Consider the following 22,375-nt stretch of genomic DNA (forward strand, 5'->3'; position numbering starts at 1 on the left):
CATGCCTGATCGAATGTCGTCTACAATATTTGCTGACTCCCAGAAAAAGCAAGAAAATCCAATTAATCCAATAACAAACGTTTAAAAAACTGTAAATAGCCGATAACAATAACGAACTAAATAACCTGTGAAAAAAATTTGTTGTCAGATGACACCTAATGTGGCATTCTCTCTGCGTAGCATTAAAATAATAATTATCTATACACGAGACTCCATAATTATACGTGTAAACCTTAAGAAAGAGGGTATGAGCCATGTTGCCAATCATTTCAATTTCGTTCAATACTTTTATTAATTCGTAAAGTTAATTAACTTGCTGTTATTAATTAAACAGCTTTCAGAGTTTACAAAAAATTTCTTCAAACAGCACACTTTAAAATGAAAGCAAATTAAATTTTTTATTTACATTTTAAAAACTTTTACTTAATACAAAGTTGCGTGCGCATTCAAACATTTACAGCTGCATTGATTATTAAGCTGAACGAGTGAATTCCATTTCCATTAAATCCATGTGAGTAACACAACATTACCTTTAATTCTTGAATAACTATCTTCTTTAAAAATTGTGATTTTTGAGAATACGATTTCTATTTCAGCTTATAAAATGAGAGTTTCGTCTGTATGTAACGTTTATCCTACAACAAAATCAATTGAAAAAGCAGGATACCGGAATTCATGGGATTCTTTGTTGACCTCTATGATGATTTGTGGTTTAAATTATAAAGCAAGTAAAATTACAAAATACAATATATTAGTAATTGTTATTGGTATCTTACACAGCATTTATTTTAGTGCAATATGTATTTTCTTTCTCACAGTATATTATACACCTTCGAATGTTTTGGGAAATGTATTTTTTATTTTTTTAAGAATAATCAATTTTTTATCTTTGATTCATTTTCATGTTAACAAGAATAAAGTCCGCAAACTCATTCAGAAGCTTCTAAACCTCAAAGATATTCAGTTCGAAAGATCTTCTCGAAATTATTTAAAGATTAAAGTTATTATTATTTGGATATGTTTATTTTTTTACTGCATTTTAAGTCCTGTGACTTCGTCTTCAAGTTCGATACATTTTATAACACTGGGATTTAAACTAAATAGGACTGTAGAGATCATTGTATTGTTTTTTAAAAGCCTACTAGATTATGTATTTATCGCCATGCCCGTACAATGGTTATGTCTATTCTTTATTGTTAAATGTGAAATATTGGAAAATGCTTTGAGTGCTTTGCTGAAAATTATTGAACAAGACCAAGTATCTTCTTCACGATTACAATCAAATTTAAATATGTATACGTATATTTTAAGTGTTGCTAATAGTTTGTCAAATATTTATTCTCCAATGTTATTTCTGTGGAGTATTTATATCGGAAGTCATCTGTTATTTACTTTTCACTTATATTTATGGGTTTCGCCAACAGAGAAAGCAGGTATTTTATGTTTCTTCATTCTCTGTCCGTTAATTACCTTCATATATTTTTCAAATGTATGTGTTTCGGCTTCTCGACAGGAAAATATTGCAAATGAAATAAGAAAAGCTTTCTACATGATTTGTTTATCCAGCGATAACCATTTATCTCATAGTTCTGTCTCTCGTTTATCTCTTTACGTAAAGTGTATAGACGATTTTCCTGTGTTTACGGCTTGTGACATGTTTGCTATTAATAAAACGCTGATATTGACAATTGCAAGTGTGTTTGCAACTTACATACTTATACTGAATCAAATGGATTGAGACGTAAGAAAAATTGTATAAATATGATTAATGATAAATTATGTCGTTAAGAATACTGTTATCATATGCCATATTAATCGTCAAAAACAATTCTATATTACAGAAGTATGCATAATTATTCGACAAAGCTTAATAATTCTAATCTTTTTGTACGAAATCAGAGTAATTAAATAAAGAAGGAATTTTGATTAATTAATTTTAAAACTGCAATGTATTTTCATTCACTCTAAACTAATTTGATAAAGCAATAAAATTAAGTAAAATAATCGAATCTGTGAAATGTGGAAATTATTCAGGAAATGTTTCGGAAACACTGTTTTTTTTTCGTCTTATCTTGTGTTCTTTTCTAGTCGGGGGAGAGCTTTTGAGACACAGCGCTGTTATTTCTTTCTGAAATTTAAAAGAAAACGCCATGTTTTAAATCACAGAATATATATTTAAATAAAGATCGCCTGCACAGACTTTGCATTATTGATCACATACCAAGACATATACAGAGATAAGTAAGACGAGTATAGTTTCGGTGACCAATGCCAATCGAGAGCAACTTTATATTAATTTCTAACGAAATATTTTAGTATGAAATGTTTCTATAATAATTATCGAAAAATATGTAAATTTATGTATTGAAAGGCTATCAAAGAAAGTATATAGTTGACTCTCTGTTCATATATTCTATGAATCTTTGCAGAGAATCAGAGGAAATGAAATATTTCAATGAGTTTTGAAAGGGAAAAATATTTCACTTCTGTAAATTACGCATAACGAATGAAAATTAATATTTTAGATACGATTTCATAAAAATAGTTAAAATGCAATTTAAAGAGAATTATAGATCTATAAATTTTCACTGTCATTTCTTAATCTCGAGAAGAGTATCAGATAAAAAAATCGGAGACAAGTCCTAAAATCTTATCATAGAGAAAGCCCTGACTATGTAAAATTTTTTGGTTTGTACCGGAAGTCAGGTTATTTCAATTCAAATACTTTTTCCTGTAAGAAGTTAATAGATGATCGTCACGAGTCTATTGTTTAAAAAAAAGTATGATATACAGGGGCAGAGAGCATATATTTTGAATGAAATAAATAAAAAATATTATTAAAAATTTCTTCCCAGCATTATGAAGAAGTGGAAATAAATAATCGTTTGTTTTAATTTTTGAAAATTTAATGATATATAAAATTTACGCCTCTATTAAATTCTTATATTTCTCATAGGAACGATATGTGTTTGTACAAAAAATTTTTCAAATACAAGTCTGCCCGTTTTGTCGATGACTTGATCAATTTGTCATTATGTCTATAGTTTATAAAGAAAAAATTGTTATCTCTGAAGGAATATAATCGTTTGTGTTAGTGTTCTAAAACGTGCTTAAATATTTTACCAAATTTATAATTTATGAAACGTGGTACAAAAGAGAGAAAATTTGAAAGAAATTTCGAAATTGTGTGCTGTACCATAAACTACTACCAAAGATACGAAACAAAATTTATTCGAAATTTTGTATTGTATATTCGGTAGATATTCGTGGTACATGCACAATGTTTCAATAGAGTCCGAAAATGTTGATATTTTAAACAAATCTCGAATCGAGTTGCCTGACTTTCCTGTCAATTATTAGATTTCTTTTTAAAAGTAACATTAACATTATTGGTGGTAGTAAATAAAATTGTGTGTGGCGCGATCTGTTATTAGAATTTGTCAAAAACCATTTTATATTCTTAAATATTAGAAAAACACACACAAAAAAATAATTTTGAGGATAGTGGTAAGCTTTATTAAGTGAAGCACCGGTGGAGCTCTTTGCAAGTCAGGAAATGTTTTTCTGTGACCAACGTGCAAAGAAATCGCACGAATAATAAACACGATTTTTTGTGATTATTCATTCGTGACGATGCCGAAATTTTGAAATTCGGTTTATGAACAAAGGTATTCGAGTAGAAAGCGTGCAATTTAAAATCTATGGTGCAATACCAATTGTAAGTTTAAAGCAACCATACGACCACTACACACGATTTCTTGCAAATATGTAAAACTCAGCATGCTCGATGTTGTCACGAAGACAGAATTCGGAAATTCGATCTATGGATGAAATATTTGATGTCAAAATTTCCGTTTGTAAGCTGGTCGCGCGCTTATATATCAATCGAGTTCTTAGTTGCTGTCAATTTACATTGATCTCAATGACGACTTTTTATTTATATCTTTACGACGAGAATTTTATCATATTCGAGCGTAACATTTTCTAAATATAAATGTGGTATAACATGATGTTACCACATCTGTGTTTTCGTTACGTTAATAATAATCCAAACATGAATCGCATACGTTATACCATAAATATTTTTATCGTCAATTAAACAGAACAAAGTTAGCTGATCCCAATCAATATTTTTACAATTGGGATACTTCAGAACCCTTATTTAAACTTAGTTATTAATCCGCTTTAAATGAATTACATTAGTCTCGCCATTAGCCTTCTGTAAATAAGAAACAGCAGAATATCTCAATTCAAAGTTGCATTCTTTATGAGCATCACCTCGAAATCTTTTTACCAAACTTTTGCTATTCTTTTTAACTTACTCGGTGAAAAGAGAAAGAACTTTCGTCCAGTAAACGTATTATTAGTGTGCATGTGATTTTGTAGAAAATATCTCTTTAAATAAATTCCCCAAGAAATGAAACAAATCGTTTTTGTTGCATGCTGATCATTCATGGAAACGTATTTTAACAATCAACATTAATGCTCGCACGGGAAATAGATGTCGACCAGCCATATTCAAATGCGTGTATTTTTTTATCTATTAAATGCTGGAAAATAATGTTCTCAGTACCTTCCTTCAAAGTATTGAAGATCGCACTGAAAACATTTCAAATTTGTATGAAATTTAAATGTTTTTACTTTTTCCTTCAGTTTGTCTAAAGTAAGACATTTTTACAAGTAAGTGCAGGAATAAATTTTCACGATTGCTGACGATAATTCTCGATTTAATTTTTGATATTTTAAAATGTGATACTAGAAAAGTTGATTTTGAAACTCGTCAATAAATTGTTAGTCAAGTTTTTGGTAACAAAAAACAAAATTCCAGTTTAAGTATTCTTGTAATTTGCGTAAAGTTGTCGTTTTTAATTTTTGGTATTTTAAAACTTTTTTTATATCTAACTTATGTATGAACAGGTTAATAAAATTATCTAAAAGAAGTTGGAATTAGGCGACTTTATTCAAGTCAAAATGTTTCGAGAAATTGGTTAAGAATTACAGGTCTAACACCCGATGCTCGCAAATTAAATCCCATTTTGCATATTTAAGTTCATCCCTCCATATTGCACGTTTACTTAAAAGTTTTCTATTAATAAGTCCAGGTGATACCAACGGGTTCATTGTTAGTATAACTGGTGAATTATCTGAACCAATTTCTGTTAAAAAATTTAAATCGTTTACAGCACTAAAATATACAGCTTGTGATACTATCATAAAATCAATTACACTATCTACTTTGGTTGAGTGATAGGTAAAATTACCTTCTACGTCTCATGGCAATAAGCCGTTTTAACAGACAAGACTGTTAGTTTCATATAATTTATATAAAATTTCCCTCTGTCATTAACAATTACATCTTTTGGGGCTCTCAAAGCAGTTTTCCAGTCACCAGTAAAACTTGACAAATAATTTGAATGTTCCATTCGACTGTTAAAATCAGCGCATAAAATCAAGTTCGTTTCAAATAGCAGATAATTTTCTACGTGCGATAAATTTCTTAAAACTATTAGGATTGCTTACTAACAATTAATATAACACCTCTAATAAAATTACTAATTTAACTGGTTAGAGTTCTTAGTAAATTTTTTAATCATAAACTTCCATGCAGAAGGAAGACTTTCTGCATCCCTCGCATTCAAACATCCTTCATGTAGTTTACTCCCATAAATCTAAATCTTTTCAGCTGTCATCGCTAACGATGGGGAATATATAGGTTTGATGATAACACCTTATTCCAAGAATAAGGTGTTATTTGTATGTTTGGTGTTTTGCTGAGTACTTTCTGATATATCACTAGGTCTTCCAGGTCCCTCGCAACTTTGTGCTATTTGATGGAAAATTTTATATTTATCAGCGAACATTGATTCGATTACCGGTGAAGTATGCCATGTTTCCACTAAACAAAATATGTCCATCTTATTAAATTAAATTCCATAAATTAGGAAAGCAATATTCATTATTTCAACCTGCTATGTTATAAAAAGGAAGCTATGCATTATCGCTATTGTTAGAGTATAAAACCTTATATTGGTGATAATTCTCTTTAATTTCATTATCTTTTTTATCGTTACAAACTATATTCCTAAAAAAGTTGTTCCTTTTGCGTTTGAAAAATTTCACCTTTATAATTACAGGCAAGTGTCTTATGGTCTACAATTAACTTATTATATCCTAGGATAACATTAATAACACCTTTCCAGTGCATTACTTTGCCATAAACTCTTCTATCATAAAAATTCCGACATTTTCCAAAAAGAAAACAATAATAATTCAAATCGTAAGAGAGCTAAAAATTCGCAACAACCACAACTGCCAGACGTCTTCTCCATATTTAAAATGCTCATCTGTCTGTAATACGTGATGAGCACTTCCCGGTGTATCACCATTACAAAACAATTCTTGTAAAGTTTCAATTCAGCTTGTACTAGCATCGCGATACTTATGAGAAGCTGCAGTAGAGCTAATCGCATAGTTATGCAAATTCTTTAAAGATATAACTGTTTTTGAACAACCCATATTATATTTTGCAGGCGGAATCCTATTGAAAATACAATAAGAAGACAACATTATGAAATATAGATATGAATTTCTACCACGTTAAATAAATGCATAACTCTGTGTTTTCAATACTGCGGAGCAGTTTGTGCTTTTAACTTTTCTTACTGTTGACTTTAGGTTTGCTGCGAGAATAGGTATGCTGACAACGGAATGCAGTTTTATAAAAGCATTTATTATTTTTCAATTTTGGATAAATTGAATTAACGCGCCATTCAATAAGTGTTCTTTCAGCAAAATGCTTTAGCCAATCCTAAATACTTACAAATTAATTAAAAAATAGAAAAAATTTCACGCTAAAATATATTGTACTGTACTGTACCTTGATTGCAGGGTCATTATTCAACGAAATGCATTCAAAGGATAAAATAACATCGCTTGTATTTTCAGTGATTTTACAGTTATCATATTGTTATTCTTTAGGCAAATTTTCTTTGTAATTATTTAAGTCTGTGCCTTCTTTCTCTCATGTTTTAATTCGGCGATGATGATAAAATTGACAACAGAATACGCTCCTCACAACCATGACTGGCCATCTTCGTTCTGTCACGTGATTTGGTGGCGTCATAAAAGACCGTAAAATAGAATTATGTGTTAAGCACTGACTTTGCTTCCAAAATTTGTTAAAATTTCTTTCTCGACAACATTGAGCATTATATTTAATATAAATAATTAGCTAAATGTCCCTATAAAATTAGTTGACAGTTAAAATTTTTGTTCCAAATTCTAATTAAATATTAAATTTAACATTTTTTTAAACTGATGAAATAAAGAAGAAAAAAGAAGCAACGTGTTTAGGAATATAAACTGTATGCTTATGCATTTATATCATTATATTTTTGTACTATACATGTTACTTTTTTATAATGCCCAGCAATTAATGTACAGTACTCGTTTGTAATAAAAATCGTTAAAAGAAATAAATAAATGTGCACCGGATATTTTTCAAAAATTTTATGTATTTTTACTATCTCAGGTTTAACATCACGCGATTACGCAAGAATGTGGGCAACAATAGATTTTCCATTGTTAGCATTTCTTTGTTGAGTAGAAATTTTCAAAGCGAAAAGACGTTTAAGAGAGTTTGTGAGTGATTACTTGAGAAATATTAAGTATTAAATATAAACGTGAGTAATATTTTGACAGAATAGAAAATATACTGTACAATTAATTATATAAAAATAGAATTACCGATCTAGAAATTTGTTAGGTAGTCATAAAGTTCTTATACTTAATTAACAGTAAAGAACTAGAATAAGAAATTAATATTAAGATAAATTTCCATATTTTAAACTAATTTGAAATAGAATATATTTTATTTCGATAGCCAAAGTAAATAATAATGACCATAAATCTGTTTAAAAAATATTCGCTTGACACTAAGACCCAAACAACTCACAAGTGTTTTTTATTCAGATTGCAGAATGGAGAAATTTGAGGAAAATGCAGATATGCATGTGAATAGAGATCTTGACTTGGTGTTGTGTGAGGAACGATTTGATCCTCCGTATCTCAGCATGAATTCCCAAACAGATTACGATGATGAAGATGGTTTCTTCAGTTGGGAATTGGAAAGTTATGGAGAAACAAATTATGCGGAAATTGTTGACGATCTTGCTGAAGATTATTTTGGCTACACCAATTTTAATTCGCAACAGGATGATGAGAAGAATGTTTATTTTCGTTGCGACGAGTGCGAAGATCATAGAATATCGCGTGCTCAGAAAGTTGAGCTGCAAGCTGTCGACAATTCTCTGAACAGGTAAGATCAAATATAAAAATCTTACGTATATACGTAATTAATACGCATTCGATCTCATTTTCTGTTATTGTTTCTAGAAATTCAGAGTTATTATGTGAGGAGCAATTGGATCCTCCTGCTGCTAGTACGAAATTACAAAGCTATGACGATTGGGATTGTTTCTTCAGTTGGGAATTGCAAAGTTACCAAGAAACGGGTTATTTTGAAATAGTTCGTGATCTTACTGAAAATTGTTTCAACGACATCGATTCTAATTCGCAGCAGGTTAATAAAAACGATGTTCAGTTTTGTTGCGATAAATTGAAGAATAATCTTGCATCTTGTGATGAGATAGATGAGCTTGAAGATATTAAAGATGAATCCAATAGGTGAGAATTTTATATATATTTAATACGTATTTTTACCTCACTTTTATATCATGTTATATTTATATTATAGATGTGAAATGATTTTAATATATTATGAAAAATAAAAAGATATTATTTATTATTAAAATTTATATTCATATATTCAGTAACATTAAATAAACAATTTATTTATTTGTTTTTCATTGATGATAAATTCTATTTCGACAATGATCATTAATTTTTTTGAATTTAGAAATTGTTTCTGTAAAAATTGAAGAGGAAAGTCTACAGATTTAATTAATACAATATTACTTTTGATTAAGTATTTAATATTCATTAAAGTTGACGGATTTCATGATTTCATAAAACTTTTTCTGTTTATCGGAAGTTTGTCTGAATGTAGATAGCTGTGACCTACTTTCAGTAAATATGTAATCTGTTTTGAAGTAATCTTTTACTAAGAGATATAGTGAAAGAGACAAAAAAATCTAAAAATTGTTGTTTTGTCAGTCGCATGAATCTCTATTATTAAATGATGTTTATATTGTTTGTAGGATATTTCTGCTAAGTATGGAATTTACAAACTATCCTACAAACGAATCCACGACCAACTACTAGTGTTCGTTGATTTTATCCAGGTGTAGTTAGTATAGAATTTTCATTATCTGTACCTTTACTATTTTCTGCTTTACGTGAGGAATATGGCATTGTCCTTATCACAGGCAATTACATGAATTCGCAAACAGTAAAACTAGTTTTGTCTGAAATAGAATCCTTTAGATCTGCTAAGTTGTAGGAGAGGCATTTCCATTTGGTTCTTGCACGTGGATTAATATGTACTGTACTTGTATTACTTCTGCTGTGTTCTGTAAAATCTAGGGCAAACGGTACAAGCTTTTTAGTTGTAGACAGCATATTATGTTAATGATTAATATCCAGCTTTTATAATGCCTTAAACTTAATTATATGATAGTAGGGTTTTACAATAGTACTAATAGTCACCATAAATGGTGTTACGTTTCTAAATCAACATAGCCTTTGACAAAAAAAGACAGTATCAGCCCACGTCACGTTCTTCCGTTGGAAAACATAAAGTCAATGTAACATAACTTCATCTACCGAATATCTCTATAAAAAGTTATGTATTTATCAATAACATCCATTCTGTAATACTGTATGATACATAACAATTTCACTCATGCAGAAAAATCGATACCTTCCTCCATTCAAACGTTTAATTCTATTTTACTGTTCTAATCCTTAATTATTAATGATAAATATATGTTATCAGTAGTTTTCAATTCATTTACATTTTTCATTTTGATACAATAGCATTACAGAGGATATGACATTCAACGTGCATGGTAATCAATCAATAGACCATGCACCAAAGAAAAAACGATTCGCTAAATTAAGGAAATTTTTTAAATTCTTCTTTTGGTATGTATTTTTAATGTATATGTATATATAAATGAATATGTTTATTCGCTAGGCACACATAGGCCGTTCGACAAATTGCTATGAAACTCGGCAGTTATGTTAAGACACTTCAAACTTGGATAATGTCGTACATACCACCCCAAAATATTGATTGAATTTCTATATATCAATTAATTTGTGTATAGATTCGATCCGAATCCACGACCAACTACTAGTGTTCGTTGGTTTTATCCAGGTGTAGATAGTAGAAGTCTAAACTAGTGTTTAAGGAACACAATTTTAGTGAATTAGTCGGTTAACAAATCTAAATTATGTATGTGTTTTGGTGTTCCTCTATAATGAATATCCTGCAGGGTAATAGTCTCGTGACACTGTGAAAGCAAGAGCATAAATAGATGTACAAAAAGATTATTTAATAACTTTATATGATAAAAATATGAATTGACAGTAATATAGATTCGATCCATTATAAATCACATGTCACAGTATCGCTTAGTTCTCAGAGTCAATTCCTCCCAACATTTTCGATATCCTGCAGCTTGAAGCGTTATGGAGCCTCTCCGAAACCAGCAACGAAGAGGTCCCCATATCACTTCAAGCAGCAGAATACCGAAAATGTAGTTGCTTCGCGGCCATCTGACATCAGAAACCCTGAATGCTAAGTTTCGTTAGTTTTACAGTAGATACACCAGGTCTGTATCATAATATAATTCAATCGCACAAACTTTTAACTTAGAAGAAAATAAAGTTATTGATTTGAAAATTATTTAAATGATTGAATATTTTAGATGAAAATCTGAATTAATTTTATTTTATTTTTACAGAATACAGAAGAATTTTAAAACATAAATCTATTTGTACATAGTTACTTTTATCATCATTTATTTCCCGTTTATTTATACTTTATTAGTATTTATTATTCTTCACTCTGTTCGTATTTATTTTCATCATTATAATCTATTCTCAATTGGGAATTATTTCCCTGTTACAGGGGGTTACAAATGTTTTAAATTTATTTACATTATTTTATATCCATTACAATTCTTTTAATACTTTTACATTCGTACATTATTTCACGAAGTTTCTTATTATTTGACTTATTAATCTTGTACATTTTACTTAATAATTACAGTTTTTGTACCGTTACAATTTTGAAATTATATTTTTAACATGTTAGGTAGTATTAACCTTCACACTCATATTTTTCCATTATTTTGACGAAGTAGTTATAGATTTTATATAGGTCCTTTTTACTAATGTAAGTTTTTCAAAAGGACTATTCGCGAGTTGCAGTTACAAATTCAAACTATTTCATATTGTTCACGTATATTATTTAATTTTTTACAATTTAATAGTAAATGGTAAAGTGAGAAATCACCAGAGTTACATAAAAAACATTTATTATTTGAAAAGTTTATATAAATATTGTTTACAAAGAGTTTATTCAAGCGGAGTTGGACTATGAGCAGTTTTACGTTCATATTAACAGGTTGCAACATATATAGTTGTACAGATGGTATTTTAAATAGCTCAGGAGTGATATTTACTGTTATAAACGAAGAGTTGATCTTTATTTATTGATTATGATACTGCAGAGTTCAAAAGAAGTGAGTAACAAGTTTTCCAAACATGAATTTTATTTTTAAAAAGTAATTCTGATACCCAAAAAGAATTGAAAAATTTTGTTTGTTTATTATGCCATAGATGTTTATTTTTTCCATGATTACTTTGATTTGTTCGTATTTATTATTATTTTTATTATAATATATTCAAAAAATGAATAAACCATTTTAATTCAAAAATAACAAAAAAAAATTTTAAATAAAACATTTAAAAAATAAGTTATAAATGTACATTTTAAGAAAAAAAATTATTTCGTATTTATTTTTCATTCTTATTCGAAAAAAGTTTGTTTTTTCTTCATTTCTTATTTCTTTTATTATATTCGAAAAAAATGTTCATTCGTTTATTTATTCTCAATTTATATTTTAAAAAAAGTTTATTATTTGTTTATGCGTTATTAATTTATATTTAAAAAAGTTTATTTGTTATTTATTTATTATTCATTCATGTTTTAAAAAATGTTTATTCGTATTTTATTTATGTAAAAAAACCCCTATTGTTTATTCCCCTTACCTATTGTTTATTCTTGTTTAAAAAATTTTTGTCGTTTATTTATTTATGTTAAAACATGTTTATATTTAAAATATTTATTTTTTATTCATGTTAAAAAACGTTCATTTGTAATTCATCTATAATTCATTGATGTCATTTGTAATTTTTGTATTATTCATTTATTTTAAAAAATGTATTAAAAAATGTTTATTTGTGATTTATCCATTATTCATCTATATTTAAAAAAATGTTTACTTATGTGTCTTCTGGAAATTCGTTAATTTTATCAACATTTATATGATTTATTTTGTATATTCGCTTTTAAATTTTAAATTATATAATAAATATGTAATGATTCTCAAACACGAGTCGTGCTACTAATTAAACACTCGGCGTTTTTCCATCTTTCTTTAGTTGATACGAGTATTAATTAATACTTGTTTCATGCAATGCCTGTCCTCAGTTAACTAAATATAAAGAAAGGTCATACATAAATTTTTTTTTACAAGACCACATTACACAGAAAAGTTATTTTACAAATATATTCTTAAATGTATAAATTCTTTCGCGAGACGTACCATTAAATTTTTTATGAACTTAAAAGGTATACACATGTATAAGAATAATACGGTTTTTTACATCTGTCTAAATAAATTTTACATGAATTTGTAATACAATACCATATTTTTTGTATTTATAAATATAAAGAAGGCAATTAAATATAAATATATTAAACTTAAAGGATTAAAACGTAATTTAAAAAAATACAAAGAACAGAAAAAAGTGATAATTTAAATTATAGTACTTCAAATATTAAAAACTTAAGTCGATATGAAGTTAATAAGCAAAACAAACTTGTTAAAAACTTCCAATATCCAACTATAGATGAAATAACTGAATGGAAAAACTCTCTATTTAAAAATAAAACAAAAGTGAAAATTCCTGATAATATTTTAAAATCTATACAAAAATGTGTAAATTTTAACGGCCTGAATAAATGGGAAGTCCTTAACATAATACCAAATTTAGACTATATTTGTAATAATTTATCAGAAATTTAATCAAAATTTGTAAAAACAAATTTAAGTAATAAGAGAAAGAAATACATAAAAAAAAAAATAAAAAACTGTTATAAAAGAGAAGAACTATTATAAATATGAAAACCAGATCAGTGAATTACATAGATTCTTAATTGATAATAATTCCGAAATAATAAAAGCTGTATAATGAAATAATAAAAAAATAACAAATATTACACACAAAAGAAAGGCATTATCATGGGATCCGTCATGGGACCAAAGTTAGCTGAAATAGTAATGATCGACATTGATGAAATAATTAACAAAATAGAAGGCATAAAATTTTAGAGAAGATATGTTGACGACATCCAAATCGTATATAGATCACAATTAAACACATTAAAGATATAATAAATAATATACATAGTAAATTTCAGTTTAAAATAGAGGAAGAACATAGTATTAATAATAGCATAGATTACCTAGACATTGCAATAACAAGGAATAAAAACAGTATAGATTTTGAACACTTTAAAAAACAATGACCGATAAACAAAGCAATTAATTATGAGTCTGATATACCTATGTTCATTAAACAGAACATTTTGAACATGGAATACATAAAGATAATGACAAGAACCAGTAAAACTACTAATACAAACAAATATATAAAGGAATTTAAAATGAAATTTACGCTAAATGGATATTCGAATAGAATAATTAGTACTTGGGAAAAGAGGTTAAATGATAAAAAATACGAAAGATTAAAAAAGGACCATCACATACAATATGTTAGTTTTCCCTATATCAGAGGGTTATATGAAGAGATTGATAAAGACCTGAGAAAAATTAATGTAAAACTAGCGCCAAAATACGAAAAATTACAATCTAGTTTGTAAGCGAAACAATTAACGAAAATAACTAGAAAAGAAAAAGAAGAAACACAATATGTAGTTTATAAAATTCCATGCACTCGTAGTAATACTAATATTTATATAGGTGAAACGAAACGAAAATTAAGTATAAGATTAAAAGAACACATCGCTGACTTAAAATACAACAGATTAAATTCCGTTTTCCACGATCACTGTTTATCGAATAACTGTAATATTGATAAGTCTAACGTTGTAATTTTACACAATGAAAAATGCGTATATAGTAGAAATTAAAAAAAAAGTTTGAAAACTTAAATACGCTTGTACAACAAAATTATTTTAAGTCATTCTATAAGACTGTTATAGTTTTAAATAGTTAATAAAAATTACTATAAAAATAATAAATTATATTGCATTTATACAGTATCCTAAAATATAATTTAAACATAGAAAGTATAAATGTATATGTCATTCAAAGAATACTTTTTTATTTACTGTATTGCAATATATACACACATAGCATTCAAAGTTTACATACATACAAAATGAAATGTATCTTTATTCACAAGACATTAAAATGTCAGTATTAAGATTTGTGTCAGTGGAATGATACAATAACACAGCCGAACACATCGGTGATCTGCCAATCGGATAACTTCTCGCAGGACTTCTCATGTGGAAACTGGATTTTGTTTCGGTGTTTGACACACGAAGAAAACCCAGAACACTGCATTGTGGCCAACCCATTAATTAGGCACAAACCATGATGAAAAGAATTTCCCGGATTAAAAAAACAGCCGGGATCCCGTTGGAGAAACTCTAGTACGAACATCCGCAGGAAAACGGAATAAAGGTAATTATCCTGACACGATTCAACTGTAAACTCTCTCGCTAAGATTCAATTTGTGAATATGTAAATCAGGAACTTTTCCCAGCTTTTAGTGCCCTTGAATGTTCTCTAGTGGTTTATATTGTTGTATTATTCGATAGTTTAATTGTTGAATGTAGTCTTCCTCAGTATAACGTAGCACGTTTCGATAGTCTTACGTGTAAATAAACCATTGTTGATTTAATGTTAATTAAGTATTAGAGTAAATTACTTCCGGGTTGCCGTCTCACCTTCTGTTCTCTTACCCCAAAGACATTAAAAAAATGTTACCTGTCAGCCGAAAGTCACAGGTAGTGTTGAGATCCTGACGCTGGGGACAAATATTTTCTGTACAAGTATATATTACACACAGAAAATTAAAATGAAGAAATATTACTCAAGAAATTTGTTAAATTTACATTTATATCTTCAAAAATATTTGAAAGGCATGATGCCGTTAGTAAAAGAAAATATAAATTTTAACACCAAATCAAATAAAATATATTTAATTATTTCGTACTTATAATCTTTCTATTATATATTGTATAGTATTTGATTTATAACTACAAAGATTACGTTACATCAAAGTTTATCACACTAAGCGACCAATCTAACACATTTTAATCGTTATTTATTCCTCTATTGTATACAATGACGATATACTATCAAAGACTACGATCATACAGTTGAGTAAAATGTAATTTGAGTTTTAATGCAATATGATCCCTCTTCAGTTAATTAAGGCTTTCTTATTTTCGGTTCTGACGTCTGATTATCTGTTTTATCTGCTCAGTATTCTTATATATTATTAATCAAATACTGTCAGAGAGATATTATGAAAATCATCCTGTCCATATTCATGTATAATGAAGCAATTCTAAATGCAAGTTTCTTTTTGGCATTAAATTCTTCATTGCCGCCAAGAAAGCACCGACTAATGCCAAATGAATTTATCATGGTCTAAATAAAATTGCGTTTCGAATATGTCCGCATATGTCGACACCCCAAGAGAAGTGGAAATGTGTCGAGTTATCCGATGTGACGACTAAAGCGAAGTTGGAAAAAAACCACAAAACTACAATTAATAAAATACAGAGTGCGTTACACAGTAGTATAGGCTTACAATACGTTGTGTCCTCCATTTACAATTACTCTGTAGATGAAAAACTGAAAAATTCGTTTAGTGTTGTTTGTTTTGAGCAGTTCACTGTCTCGACTTTCTTTTTCAACGATCACGAACGCCTTTAAAACATCATTTTCGCAATTGTCAATTGTTGGCAAGTAACGTCTAAGGATTCTTAATGCCTGTAGCGTGAGAAAATGCGAAATTGGATTCCGGTGTGGCGTTGATGTAGATTGTATATTTTCTTTTTGTTTATCTGTTATTATTTTATACATAAAAATACATAAAATGTTAATATATATACATATTAATAAAAAATTCCTTAATAATATTATTATACTATTAAATATATTAATTATATATTAATAAATAAATCGACTTCCCCTCCTGAAAAAAAAAAAAAATGAGTTCGTACCACACGTGCGGAAAGTGAATTCATTTTTACAGGAGGGAGTGACAACTTATCAAAGTGTGGGACAGCAAAAGTATGTCGACTTATCAGGTGTGACGAGTTAAATGATGTCGAGTAAACCGGAGTTTTTTTAACATTAATGCCTATGTAAGTCGGCCGGGACCACAGAAAACTGACTACTTAACCGACGGTATGGAGTTATCCGGGTGTCGACTTACGCGGACTCGACTGTATTTCTATTTTTTTAATATATTATATTCGTAAATATAAATATATTCGTATGATGAATTGAACTGATACAAGAACCGAGTCTGAATCAACATTTTCTCTTTCCATTAATTCCTAGCGATTCTCATAATACAGAATAATGCTGTCACGTGACAGAGTCATCTGAGGCATTAGCCTTCCGTTAGGTAGCATCCAGGATCCAATCCAAGTAATCGACTCAGAATTTTTTGGAAGATATTGTAACGTCCCGTAAGCGTGGCGTGGGCGAACTCCTTTACAACCCGAGTCTATCTGTCCTTTCTCTCACATTCCGAGAGTCAACTCCCCTCTTCCCGCCTCGACCTTTACACTTGTCGGCGACGGGTCGAATGACCAACCGGTGTTTATCCGTCCACATTCCATCAGTCTCTCCCTCAATCGTCTTCTTCTAACGGTGATCGTTACCAGTCCAAAAAAAGGGCGATTCCAGCCGACACTATGTATCCTATATATATAATTTAATAACTACAAATTTCACTTACCTCCGATTTTCAACTATCATTTTTTTCGGGATTTTTTTCGGGTTATATTAAATTCTGTAAAATATGAGGTGATGTAAAAATATATTGAGAGTAGTAAACAACTCATATGCTTTTATGTACAATTAAACTAACCCTGCCTGAAGATAAATCTATCAGTCTGAATGGTTCCAAGCAATCCATTGGTTTTTCCATTGGGAAAGACTTTCTATAGCAAGTTGCCACTCTTTATGTGTAAGAGACGACAATAACGCTGGAAAATTTCACGTAGCCAGCCCATTGGTAAAAAACCAAACAATGACCTAGTGTTTAATTGTTTTATTTACTTGGCCACTAGTGTGTCTTTCATTTTTATTGCTTTTTAAACAAGTGCGATGCATAATTATTTTTAATTAAAATGTTCATTTACATAAAAGAAAACTGCTAAAAAATGAAAATGTAAACTAGGAAGATAGAAGGTAACTGATACAAATACACTATAATTTATATTTCAGTTACGACGCTTCATCCAGTGACGTAACCCCGTCGTAAACCGCGGACTTTCTGTATTAAAAAACTTTCGTCACTTCTGCTAGTCAAATTATAATTATTTATACAAGATATTCATATTATAATAAGCAACATAAATTCTATATATCTTATTATTATCCAGTAATTAACGTAACTTTATCGTATCGGTTTTTCTTTACGGCTACAACCGGTAACGTAAAGAACGTTGCACAACGTAACGGATGTGACGTACACATTCCAGTTTTAAATCATTTGTCGTTTATGTAAGAATAGAGAGGCGTTTCGTCACGTTGCTCAACATTTTTTCCCGGTACGACGATGTTTAGAATGACATTAAGAAAATACTTTGGTGAAGGCACTCGTCTACAGACGTGATTATCTTATCTCGACACTATTGCTACACGTTACGACAATGGGCTCATTGCCAAGTATTACAGCTTTAAATACAGTTGGATAAGTAATCCGGTGACCTGTTTGTGTTAGGTCTCATCGACTGGAGATTGTCCTGGTGAGTATACGGATGAACGAATTCTAGCAATTATCATATAATTATCAGAGGTTTAAGGCTATTTGTTAAATAGTTATAGTAAAATTTTAGGAAATTATATTTCATTCGGCCATCGTACTTTTAAAGAACATTGCACAACTTAATGAAACAGGTGTTTTCATTGGAGTAATGAATTTGAATTCGGATACGGCAAAAATCTTATACATTTAATTTGTACTGTACGTAGTTATATATTATTCATTAAATAGTATATTTGTAATTATTATAATTTTAAAACATTTAAAAATTATTCCACGTTATCAGAGTGGACGAAACCAGTAAACAGTAGTGTGACGTAAGTTCACGTGTAACTGTTACAGAAGCTGAGCCACGTGGAGTTTTTGGGTTTTCTTAACCTGTTTAACACTTGAATACGGGCCAATTTCCCGTGGAAATTTCTCCATAAAGTGCCTTTTTTACAATCAATTTCTGTATTGTGTTTAATATAAAATATGAAATAATTTATTATTTTATACATTATTTGGTTAATGTAACCCTTGGTGCCAAGATGGCGGCTTGTCTTTGATTTTAGCAAGGAATCAGTGGGACGCACGTTGTAATCTAACCTAACCTAACCTATTCTAATAAATTACCATAATTATTAGCAACCAAATTATTAGAATAGGTTAAATTAGGTTAGGTTAGAACGTGCGTCCCACTGTTTTCTTGCTGGAATCAGAGACTAGCCGCCATCTTGGCACCAAGGGTTACATTAATCCATTATTTATATTTCAGATTCATCCATGTTTAATAGTGCAAAGAGCGATTGCACAGACATAAAAATGGGAGAGAAGTATCGAAGAAAGACTGACGATTCCTTCATCGAAGGTAATTATCTTTATATTAATTACATATTTTATTTAAAACATACTTGAACTGAATAAGATTGAAATTGTAGTTGTGAGGTGGAATTTGATATCCTCACATTCCATGTATTTAACGGTGAAACAATGGTGTCGTTGGCCTCACAAAATTTGTTGTCTATATTACAAGTATAGTTCATAGTTTTGTATAAAGTATTTGAAAATTATTATTCGTAACTAAAGTATTAATAACTAACCGAATCCCAATAGACCCGGTTCCAATGCAGTAAACATGCACGTAACAGCTTGTTGGCCATTAACATTACTCGTGGTTTGCGCCCCACGAAAATACTCGTATCCCATACGAATTCGGTGCCTATCGGTGAACGAGGGGATAAAACCACTGACCAATGATGGTTGTAGGCTACAGCCTAGCCAACGAGCCATCCGTGTGGAGTTTTCCCTGTTTCCTTCACCTTTGTAACACTTAAATATGGGTCGCTTTTTTTTAAAAAGTCCTCCCGGAAGGCATCCCCCTTCGGCAGATCACCCATGTGTCGCGTTGCCGTATAAAAATAAACCGCACGATACGAATTCAAGTTATGTCATTGGTTTCATTTTATTCGATTATGGTAACGTGGCATGTGGGCATTCGTGTGGTCATTTAGACAGGTTCGTTAGATAGTAGATACTATTTAATCTTAACTGGCAGATCGACCTTAATTAATGAAGGACACCTTACGGGAGAAATGTTTACTTCAATCCGCTCCCATGTAAGTGTGACACATAGAAAGAAAATCTACAAAATGTCACGTGGGCAGTCTATTGGAGCAGGTTCATTTTAGAACAAAATAAGTTCTTTACATCTGACACTAAGGATATTCGGCTTCTATTCTTTAACTTGTGAATATAGAATTTCTATTTGTAATTTGAATACCTGCATAAAAAGTTTTTTCTTTAATTTAAGCTTTCTCTCATTTCAGAGGAATTAAAGATCATCCGAGAACAGCTAATGAATAGATACAAGACAAATTATGCATATATGACACGTTTCCTTTGTAGTGAAAATAACAACTTTCCAATAGAAGAATGTTTTATAGATGTAAACTTCAAAAAACCGGTATTTTACGACGCAAAACTGGAGAAACTATTCAAATTAAAGACATTTTTCCTAGAGAAACTAACAGGCGTCGAACAGTTTTGATCACAGGAGATCCAGGATGTGGTAAAACCTCCATTTGCAGAAAAATTGCTTATGATTGGGGAAAGAATGAAGTGATGATTATTTAAGACAATTCGATGTTGTAGTGTTAATTGAATCATGTGAATTAGTTGAGAGGAATAAGTGTAAATTTCTACTTAATTATATTAATGAGAATTTCAACTTCAGGAATCAACTAAGAGAACCTACATGGAACTTACTGATCATTTTAGACGGATTTGAGGAACTATGCTATAAAGAATCTTTAAAAGACTTTATATCAATCGACTCGTGCTACATTTTTCCAAAAGTGACAATTGTTCTTACCAGTCGTCTACCTATCATAGATCAAATTAGTATACACTTCAAAGACCAATATTCCATCGAAGGATTCTCTTTAGAACAGAAGGTAAATTACATCGACTTTATGATTAAAGAAGACAAAGATAAAAAAGATTATCTCATGAATTTCCTAGAAAACGATGCGTTCGATTTAACAAAATGCCTACTCATGTTGCAAATGTTCTGCTGCCTTCCTGATAGTAGTGTTTACCGAGACATAAAGACAAAGACTGATATGTTCATTTTCATTTTTTGTGTTATTATAGAAAGATATAAAAGAGAGATAGGACAGAGTCAGAGACTGAAGAAGGGAACATTTTTTGATGGAGAAGATTTAATCATGAAATTGGGAAATTTCTGCTATATAAAGGAATTTCAGCAACTCAATAAGGATGCAGTTTCAGGTACACAACGAATAACAGAAGAAGATTTCCGGAAAACATTCAGTGATGACGAAGAATACCAATTCATCATTGGTCTGGATATATTTAAGGAAGGTTTGGGAAGAAACAGTGAACAATATTTTGAATTTATTCATAAATCATTTATGGAATTTGTGGTAGCTTTTTACATTTTTCATTCCATGGACACAGTTACGATTTTATCCGTACGTGGCATTTTGTTATTCATTTTTGGTTTTTTAAGAGATGATCCATTTACAGGTAATGTCTTAAATTTTCTCAGAGGAAACTTCTTTCATCCCATAACATGGAGGAATTTTTACAATGAGATCAGAAACGAAAACAATAGAGAAATATTTCGAGAAGAAACGAGAATCGTCTTTTATTACGATTGTTTCGACGAATTATTGAAATTATCAACTACTTCTGCGCTCAATCCAATATACATTTGCATACCTGATCCTTTTGACATTTACGAGTTATATACCACCTATATAGATTTATGCGAAGATTTTCATAATACTATTAAAATCTACAGAAACACAAAGAAAGAATTGATTAAATTGGATAAAAATCTGTGCCGTAGTTACCATCCTAAAGTATACGTCATAATACAAAAGACATTTTGTAAAAATCCTCCATCTGACCTAGGCGATAGATACAGAAATCTTCATAAATTTGTTCAATTTTTAAGATATTTATTCAAGGGAGACAATTGGGAAAAATTTAGACTTTATTTTCATGGCATTGTCCACAGTTTTAATTCGGAATTTTCTATTATCTGCGAGGAAAATGTGGAGACTTTTAGTAAAGTCGATCGAGATTCTACAGTAAAGATGAGAAAAGAACTTAATTCGGTATTCATAAGAGAAGTTATAAACAAGGAAAGTGATTCTGTCGATCCATCCGAAGAACCATTGGATTGCTTGCAACCATTCCAACTAATCGATTTATATTCAGACAGGTTTAGTTTAATTGTATATTAAAAACTTATTAGTTGTTTACTAATACGATATATTTTTATATTTAATATTTTACAGTATATAATATAACCCGAAGGAATTTATAGTTGAAAGTCGGAGGTAAGTGAAATTTGTAATTATTAAATTATTCTATATATAGGATATATGTTTTATTTTTTGCCTTTTATATCTTAATTAAATCTGACTGATTTCCATTTACATGAGACACAACCACACTAACTTCCCACCACCCGGACCTTTAGTGACCCAAATGTAACCCTTTCCCTCTCCCTCGCAGGGAGAATTTCAAAAAATCTATTCTTAGTGTGCATTTGCATGACGACCCC

The 22,375-nt window shown here is 29.8% G+C and overlaps 1 protein-coding gene across 1 annotated transcript; it reads left to right on the forward strand.

The window, feature by feature from the left end:
• Nucleotides 1-18,053: 18,053 nt before the first annotated feature.
• Nucleotides 18,054-22,052, forward strand: LOC136972613 (uncharacterized). The gene is made up of 3 exons (XM_067267183.1): nt 18,054-18,280; nt 19,055-19,147; nt 20,106-22,052. Exon 3 carries the CDS (start codon nt 20,751-20,753, stop codon nt 22,050-22,052), a length of 1,302 nt encoding a protein of 433 aa, XP_067123284.1. The 5' UTR covers nt 18,054-18,280; nt 19,055-19,147; nt 20,106-20,750.
• The last annotated feature ends 323 nt before the right edge of the window (nt 22,053-22,375 follow it).

The sequence above is a fragment of the Centruroides vittatus genome, unplaced genomic scaffold (genome assembly GCF_030686945.1).
Source record: "Centruroides vittatus isolate TY-2023 unplaced genomic scaffold, ASM3068694v2 contig_2986, whole genome shotgun sequence".
NCBI lineage: Eukaryota > Metazoa > Arthropoda > Arachnida > Scorpiones > Buthidae > Centruroides > Centruroides vittatus.

What these genes read in the sequence shown, in the direction of transcription:
- LOC136972613 (XM_067267183.1), top strand. Translation starts at nt 20,751, where the DNA reads ATGATTAAAGAAGACAAAGATAAAAAAGATTATCTCATGAATTTCCTA.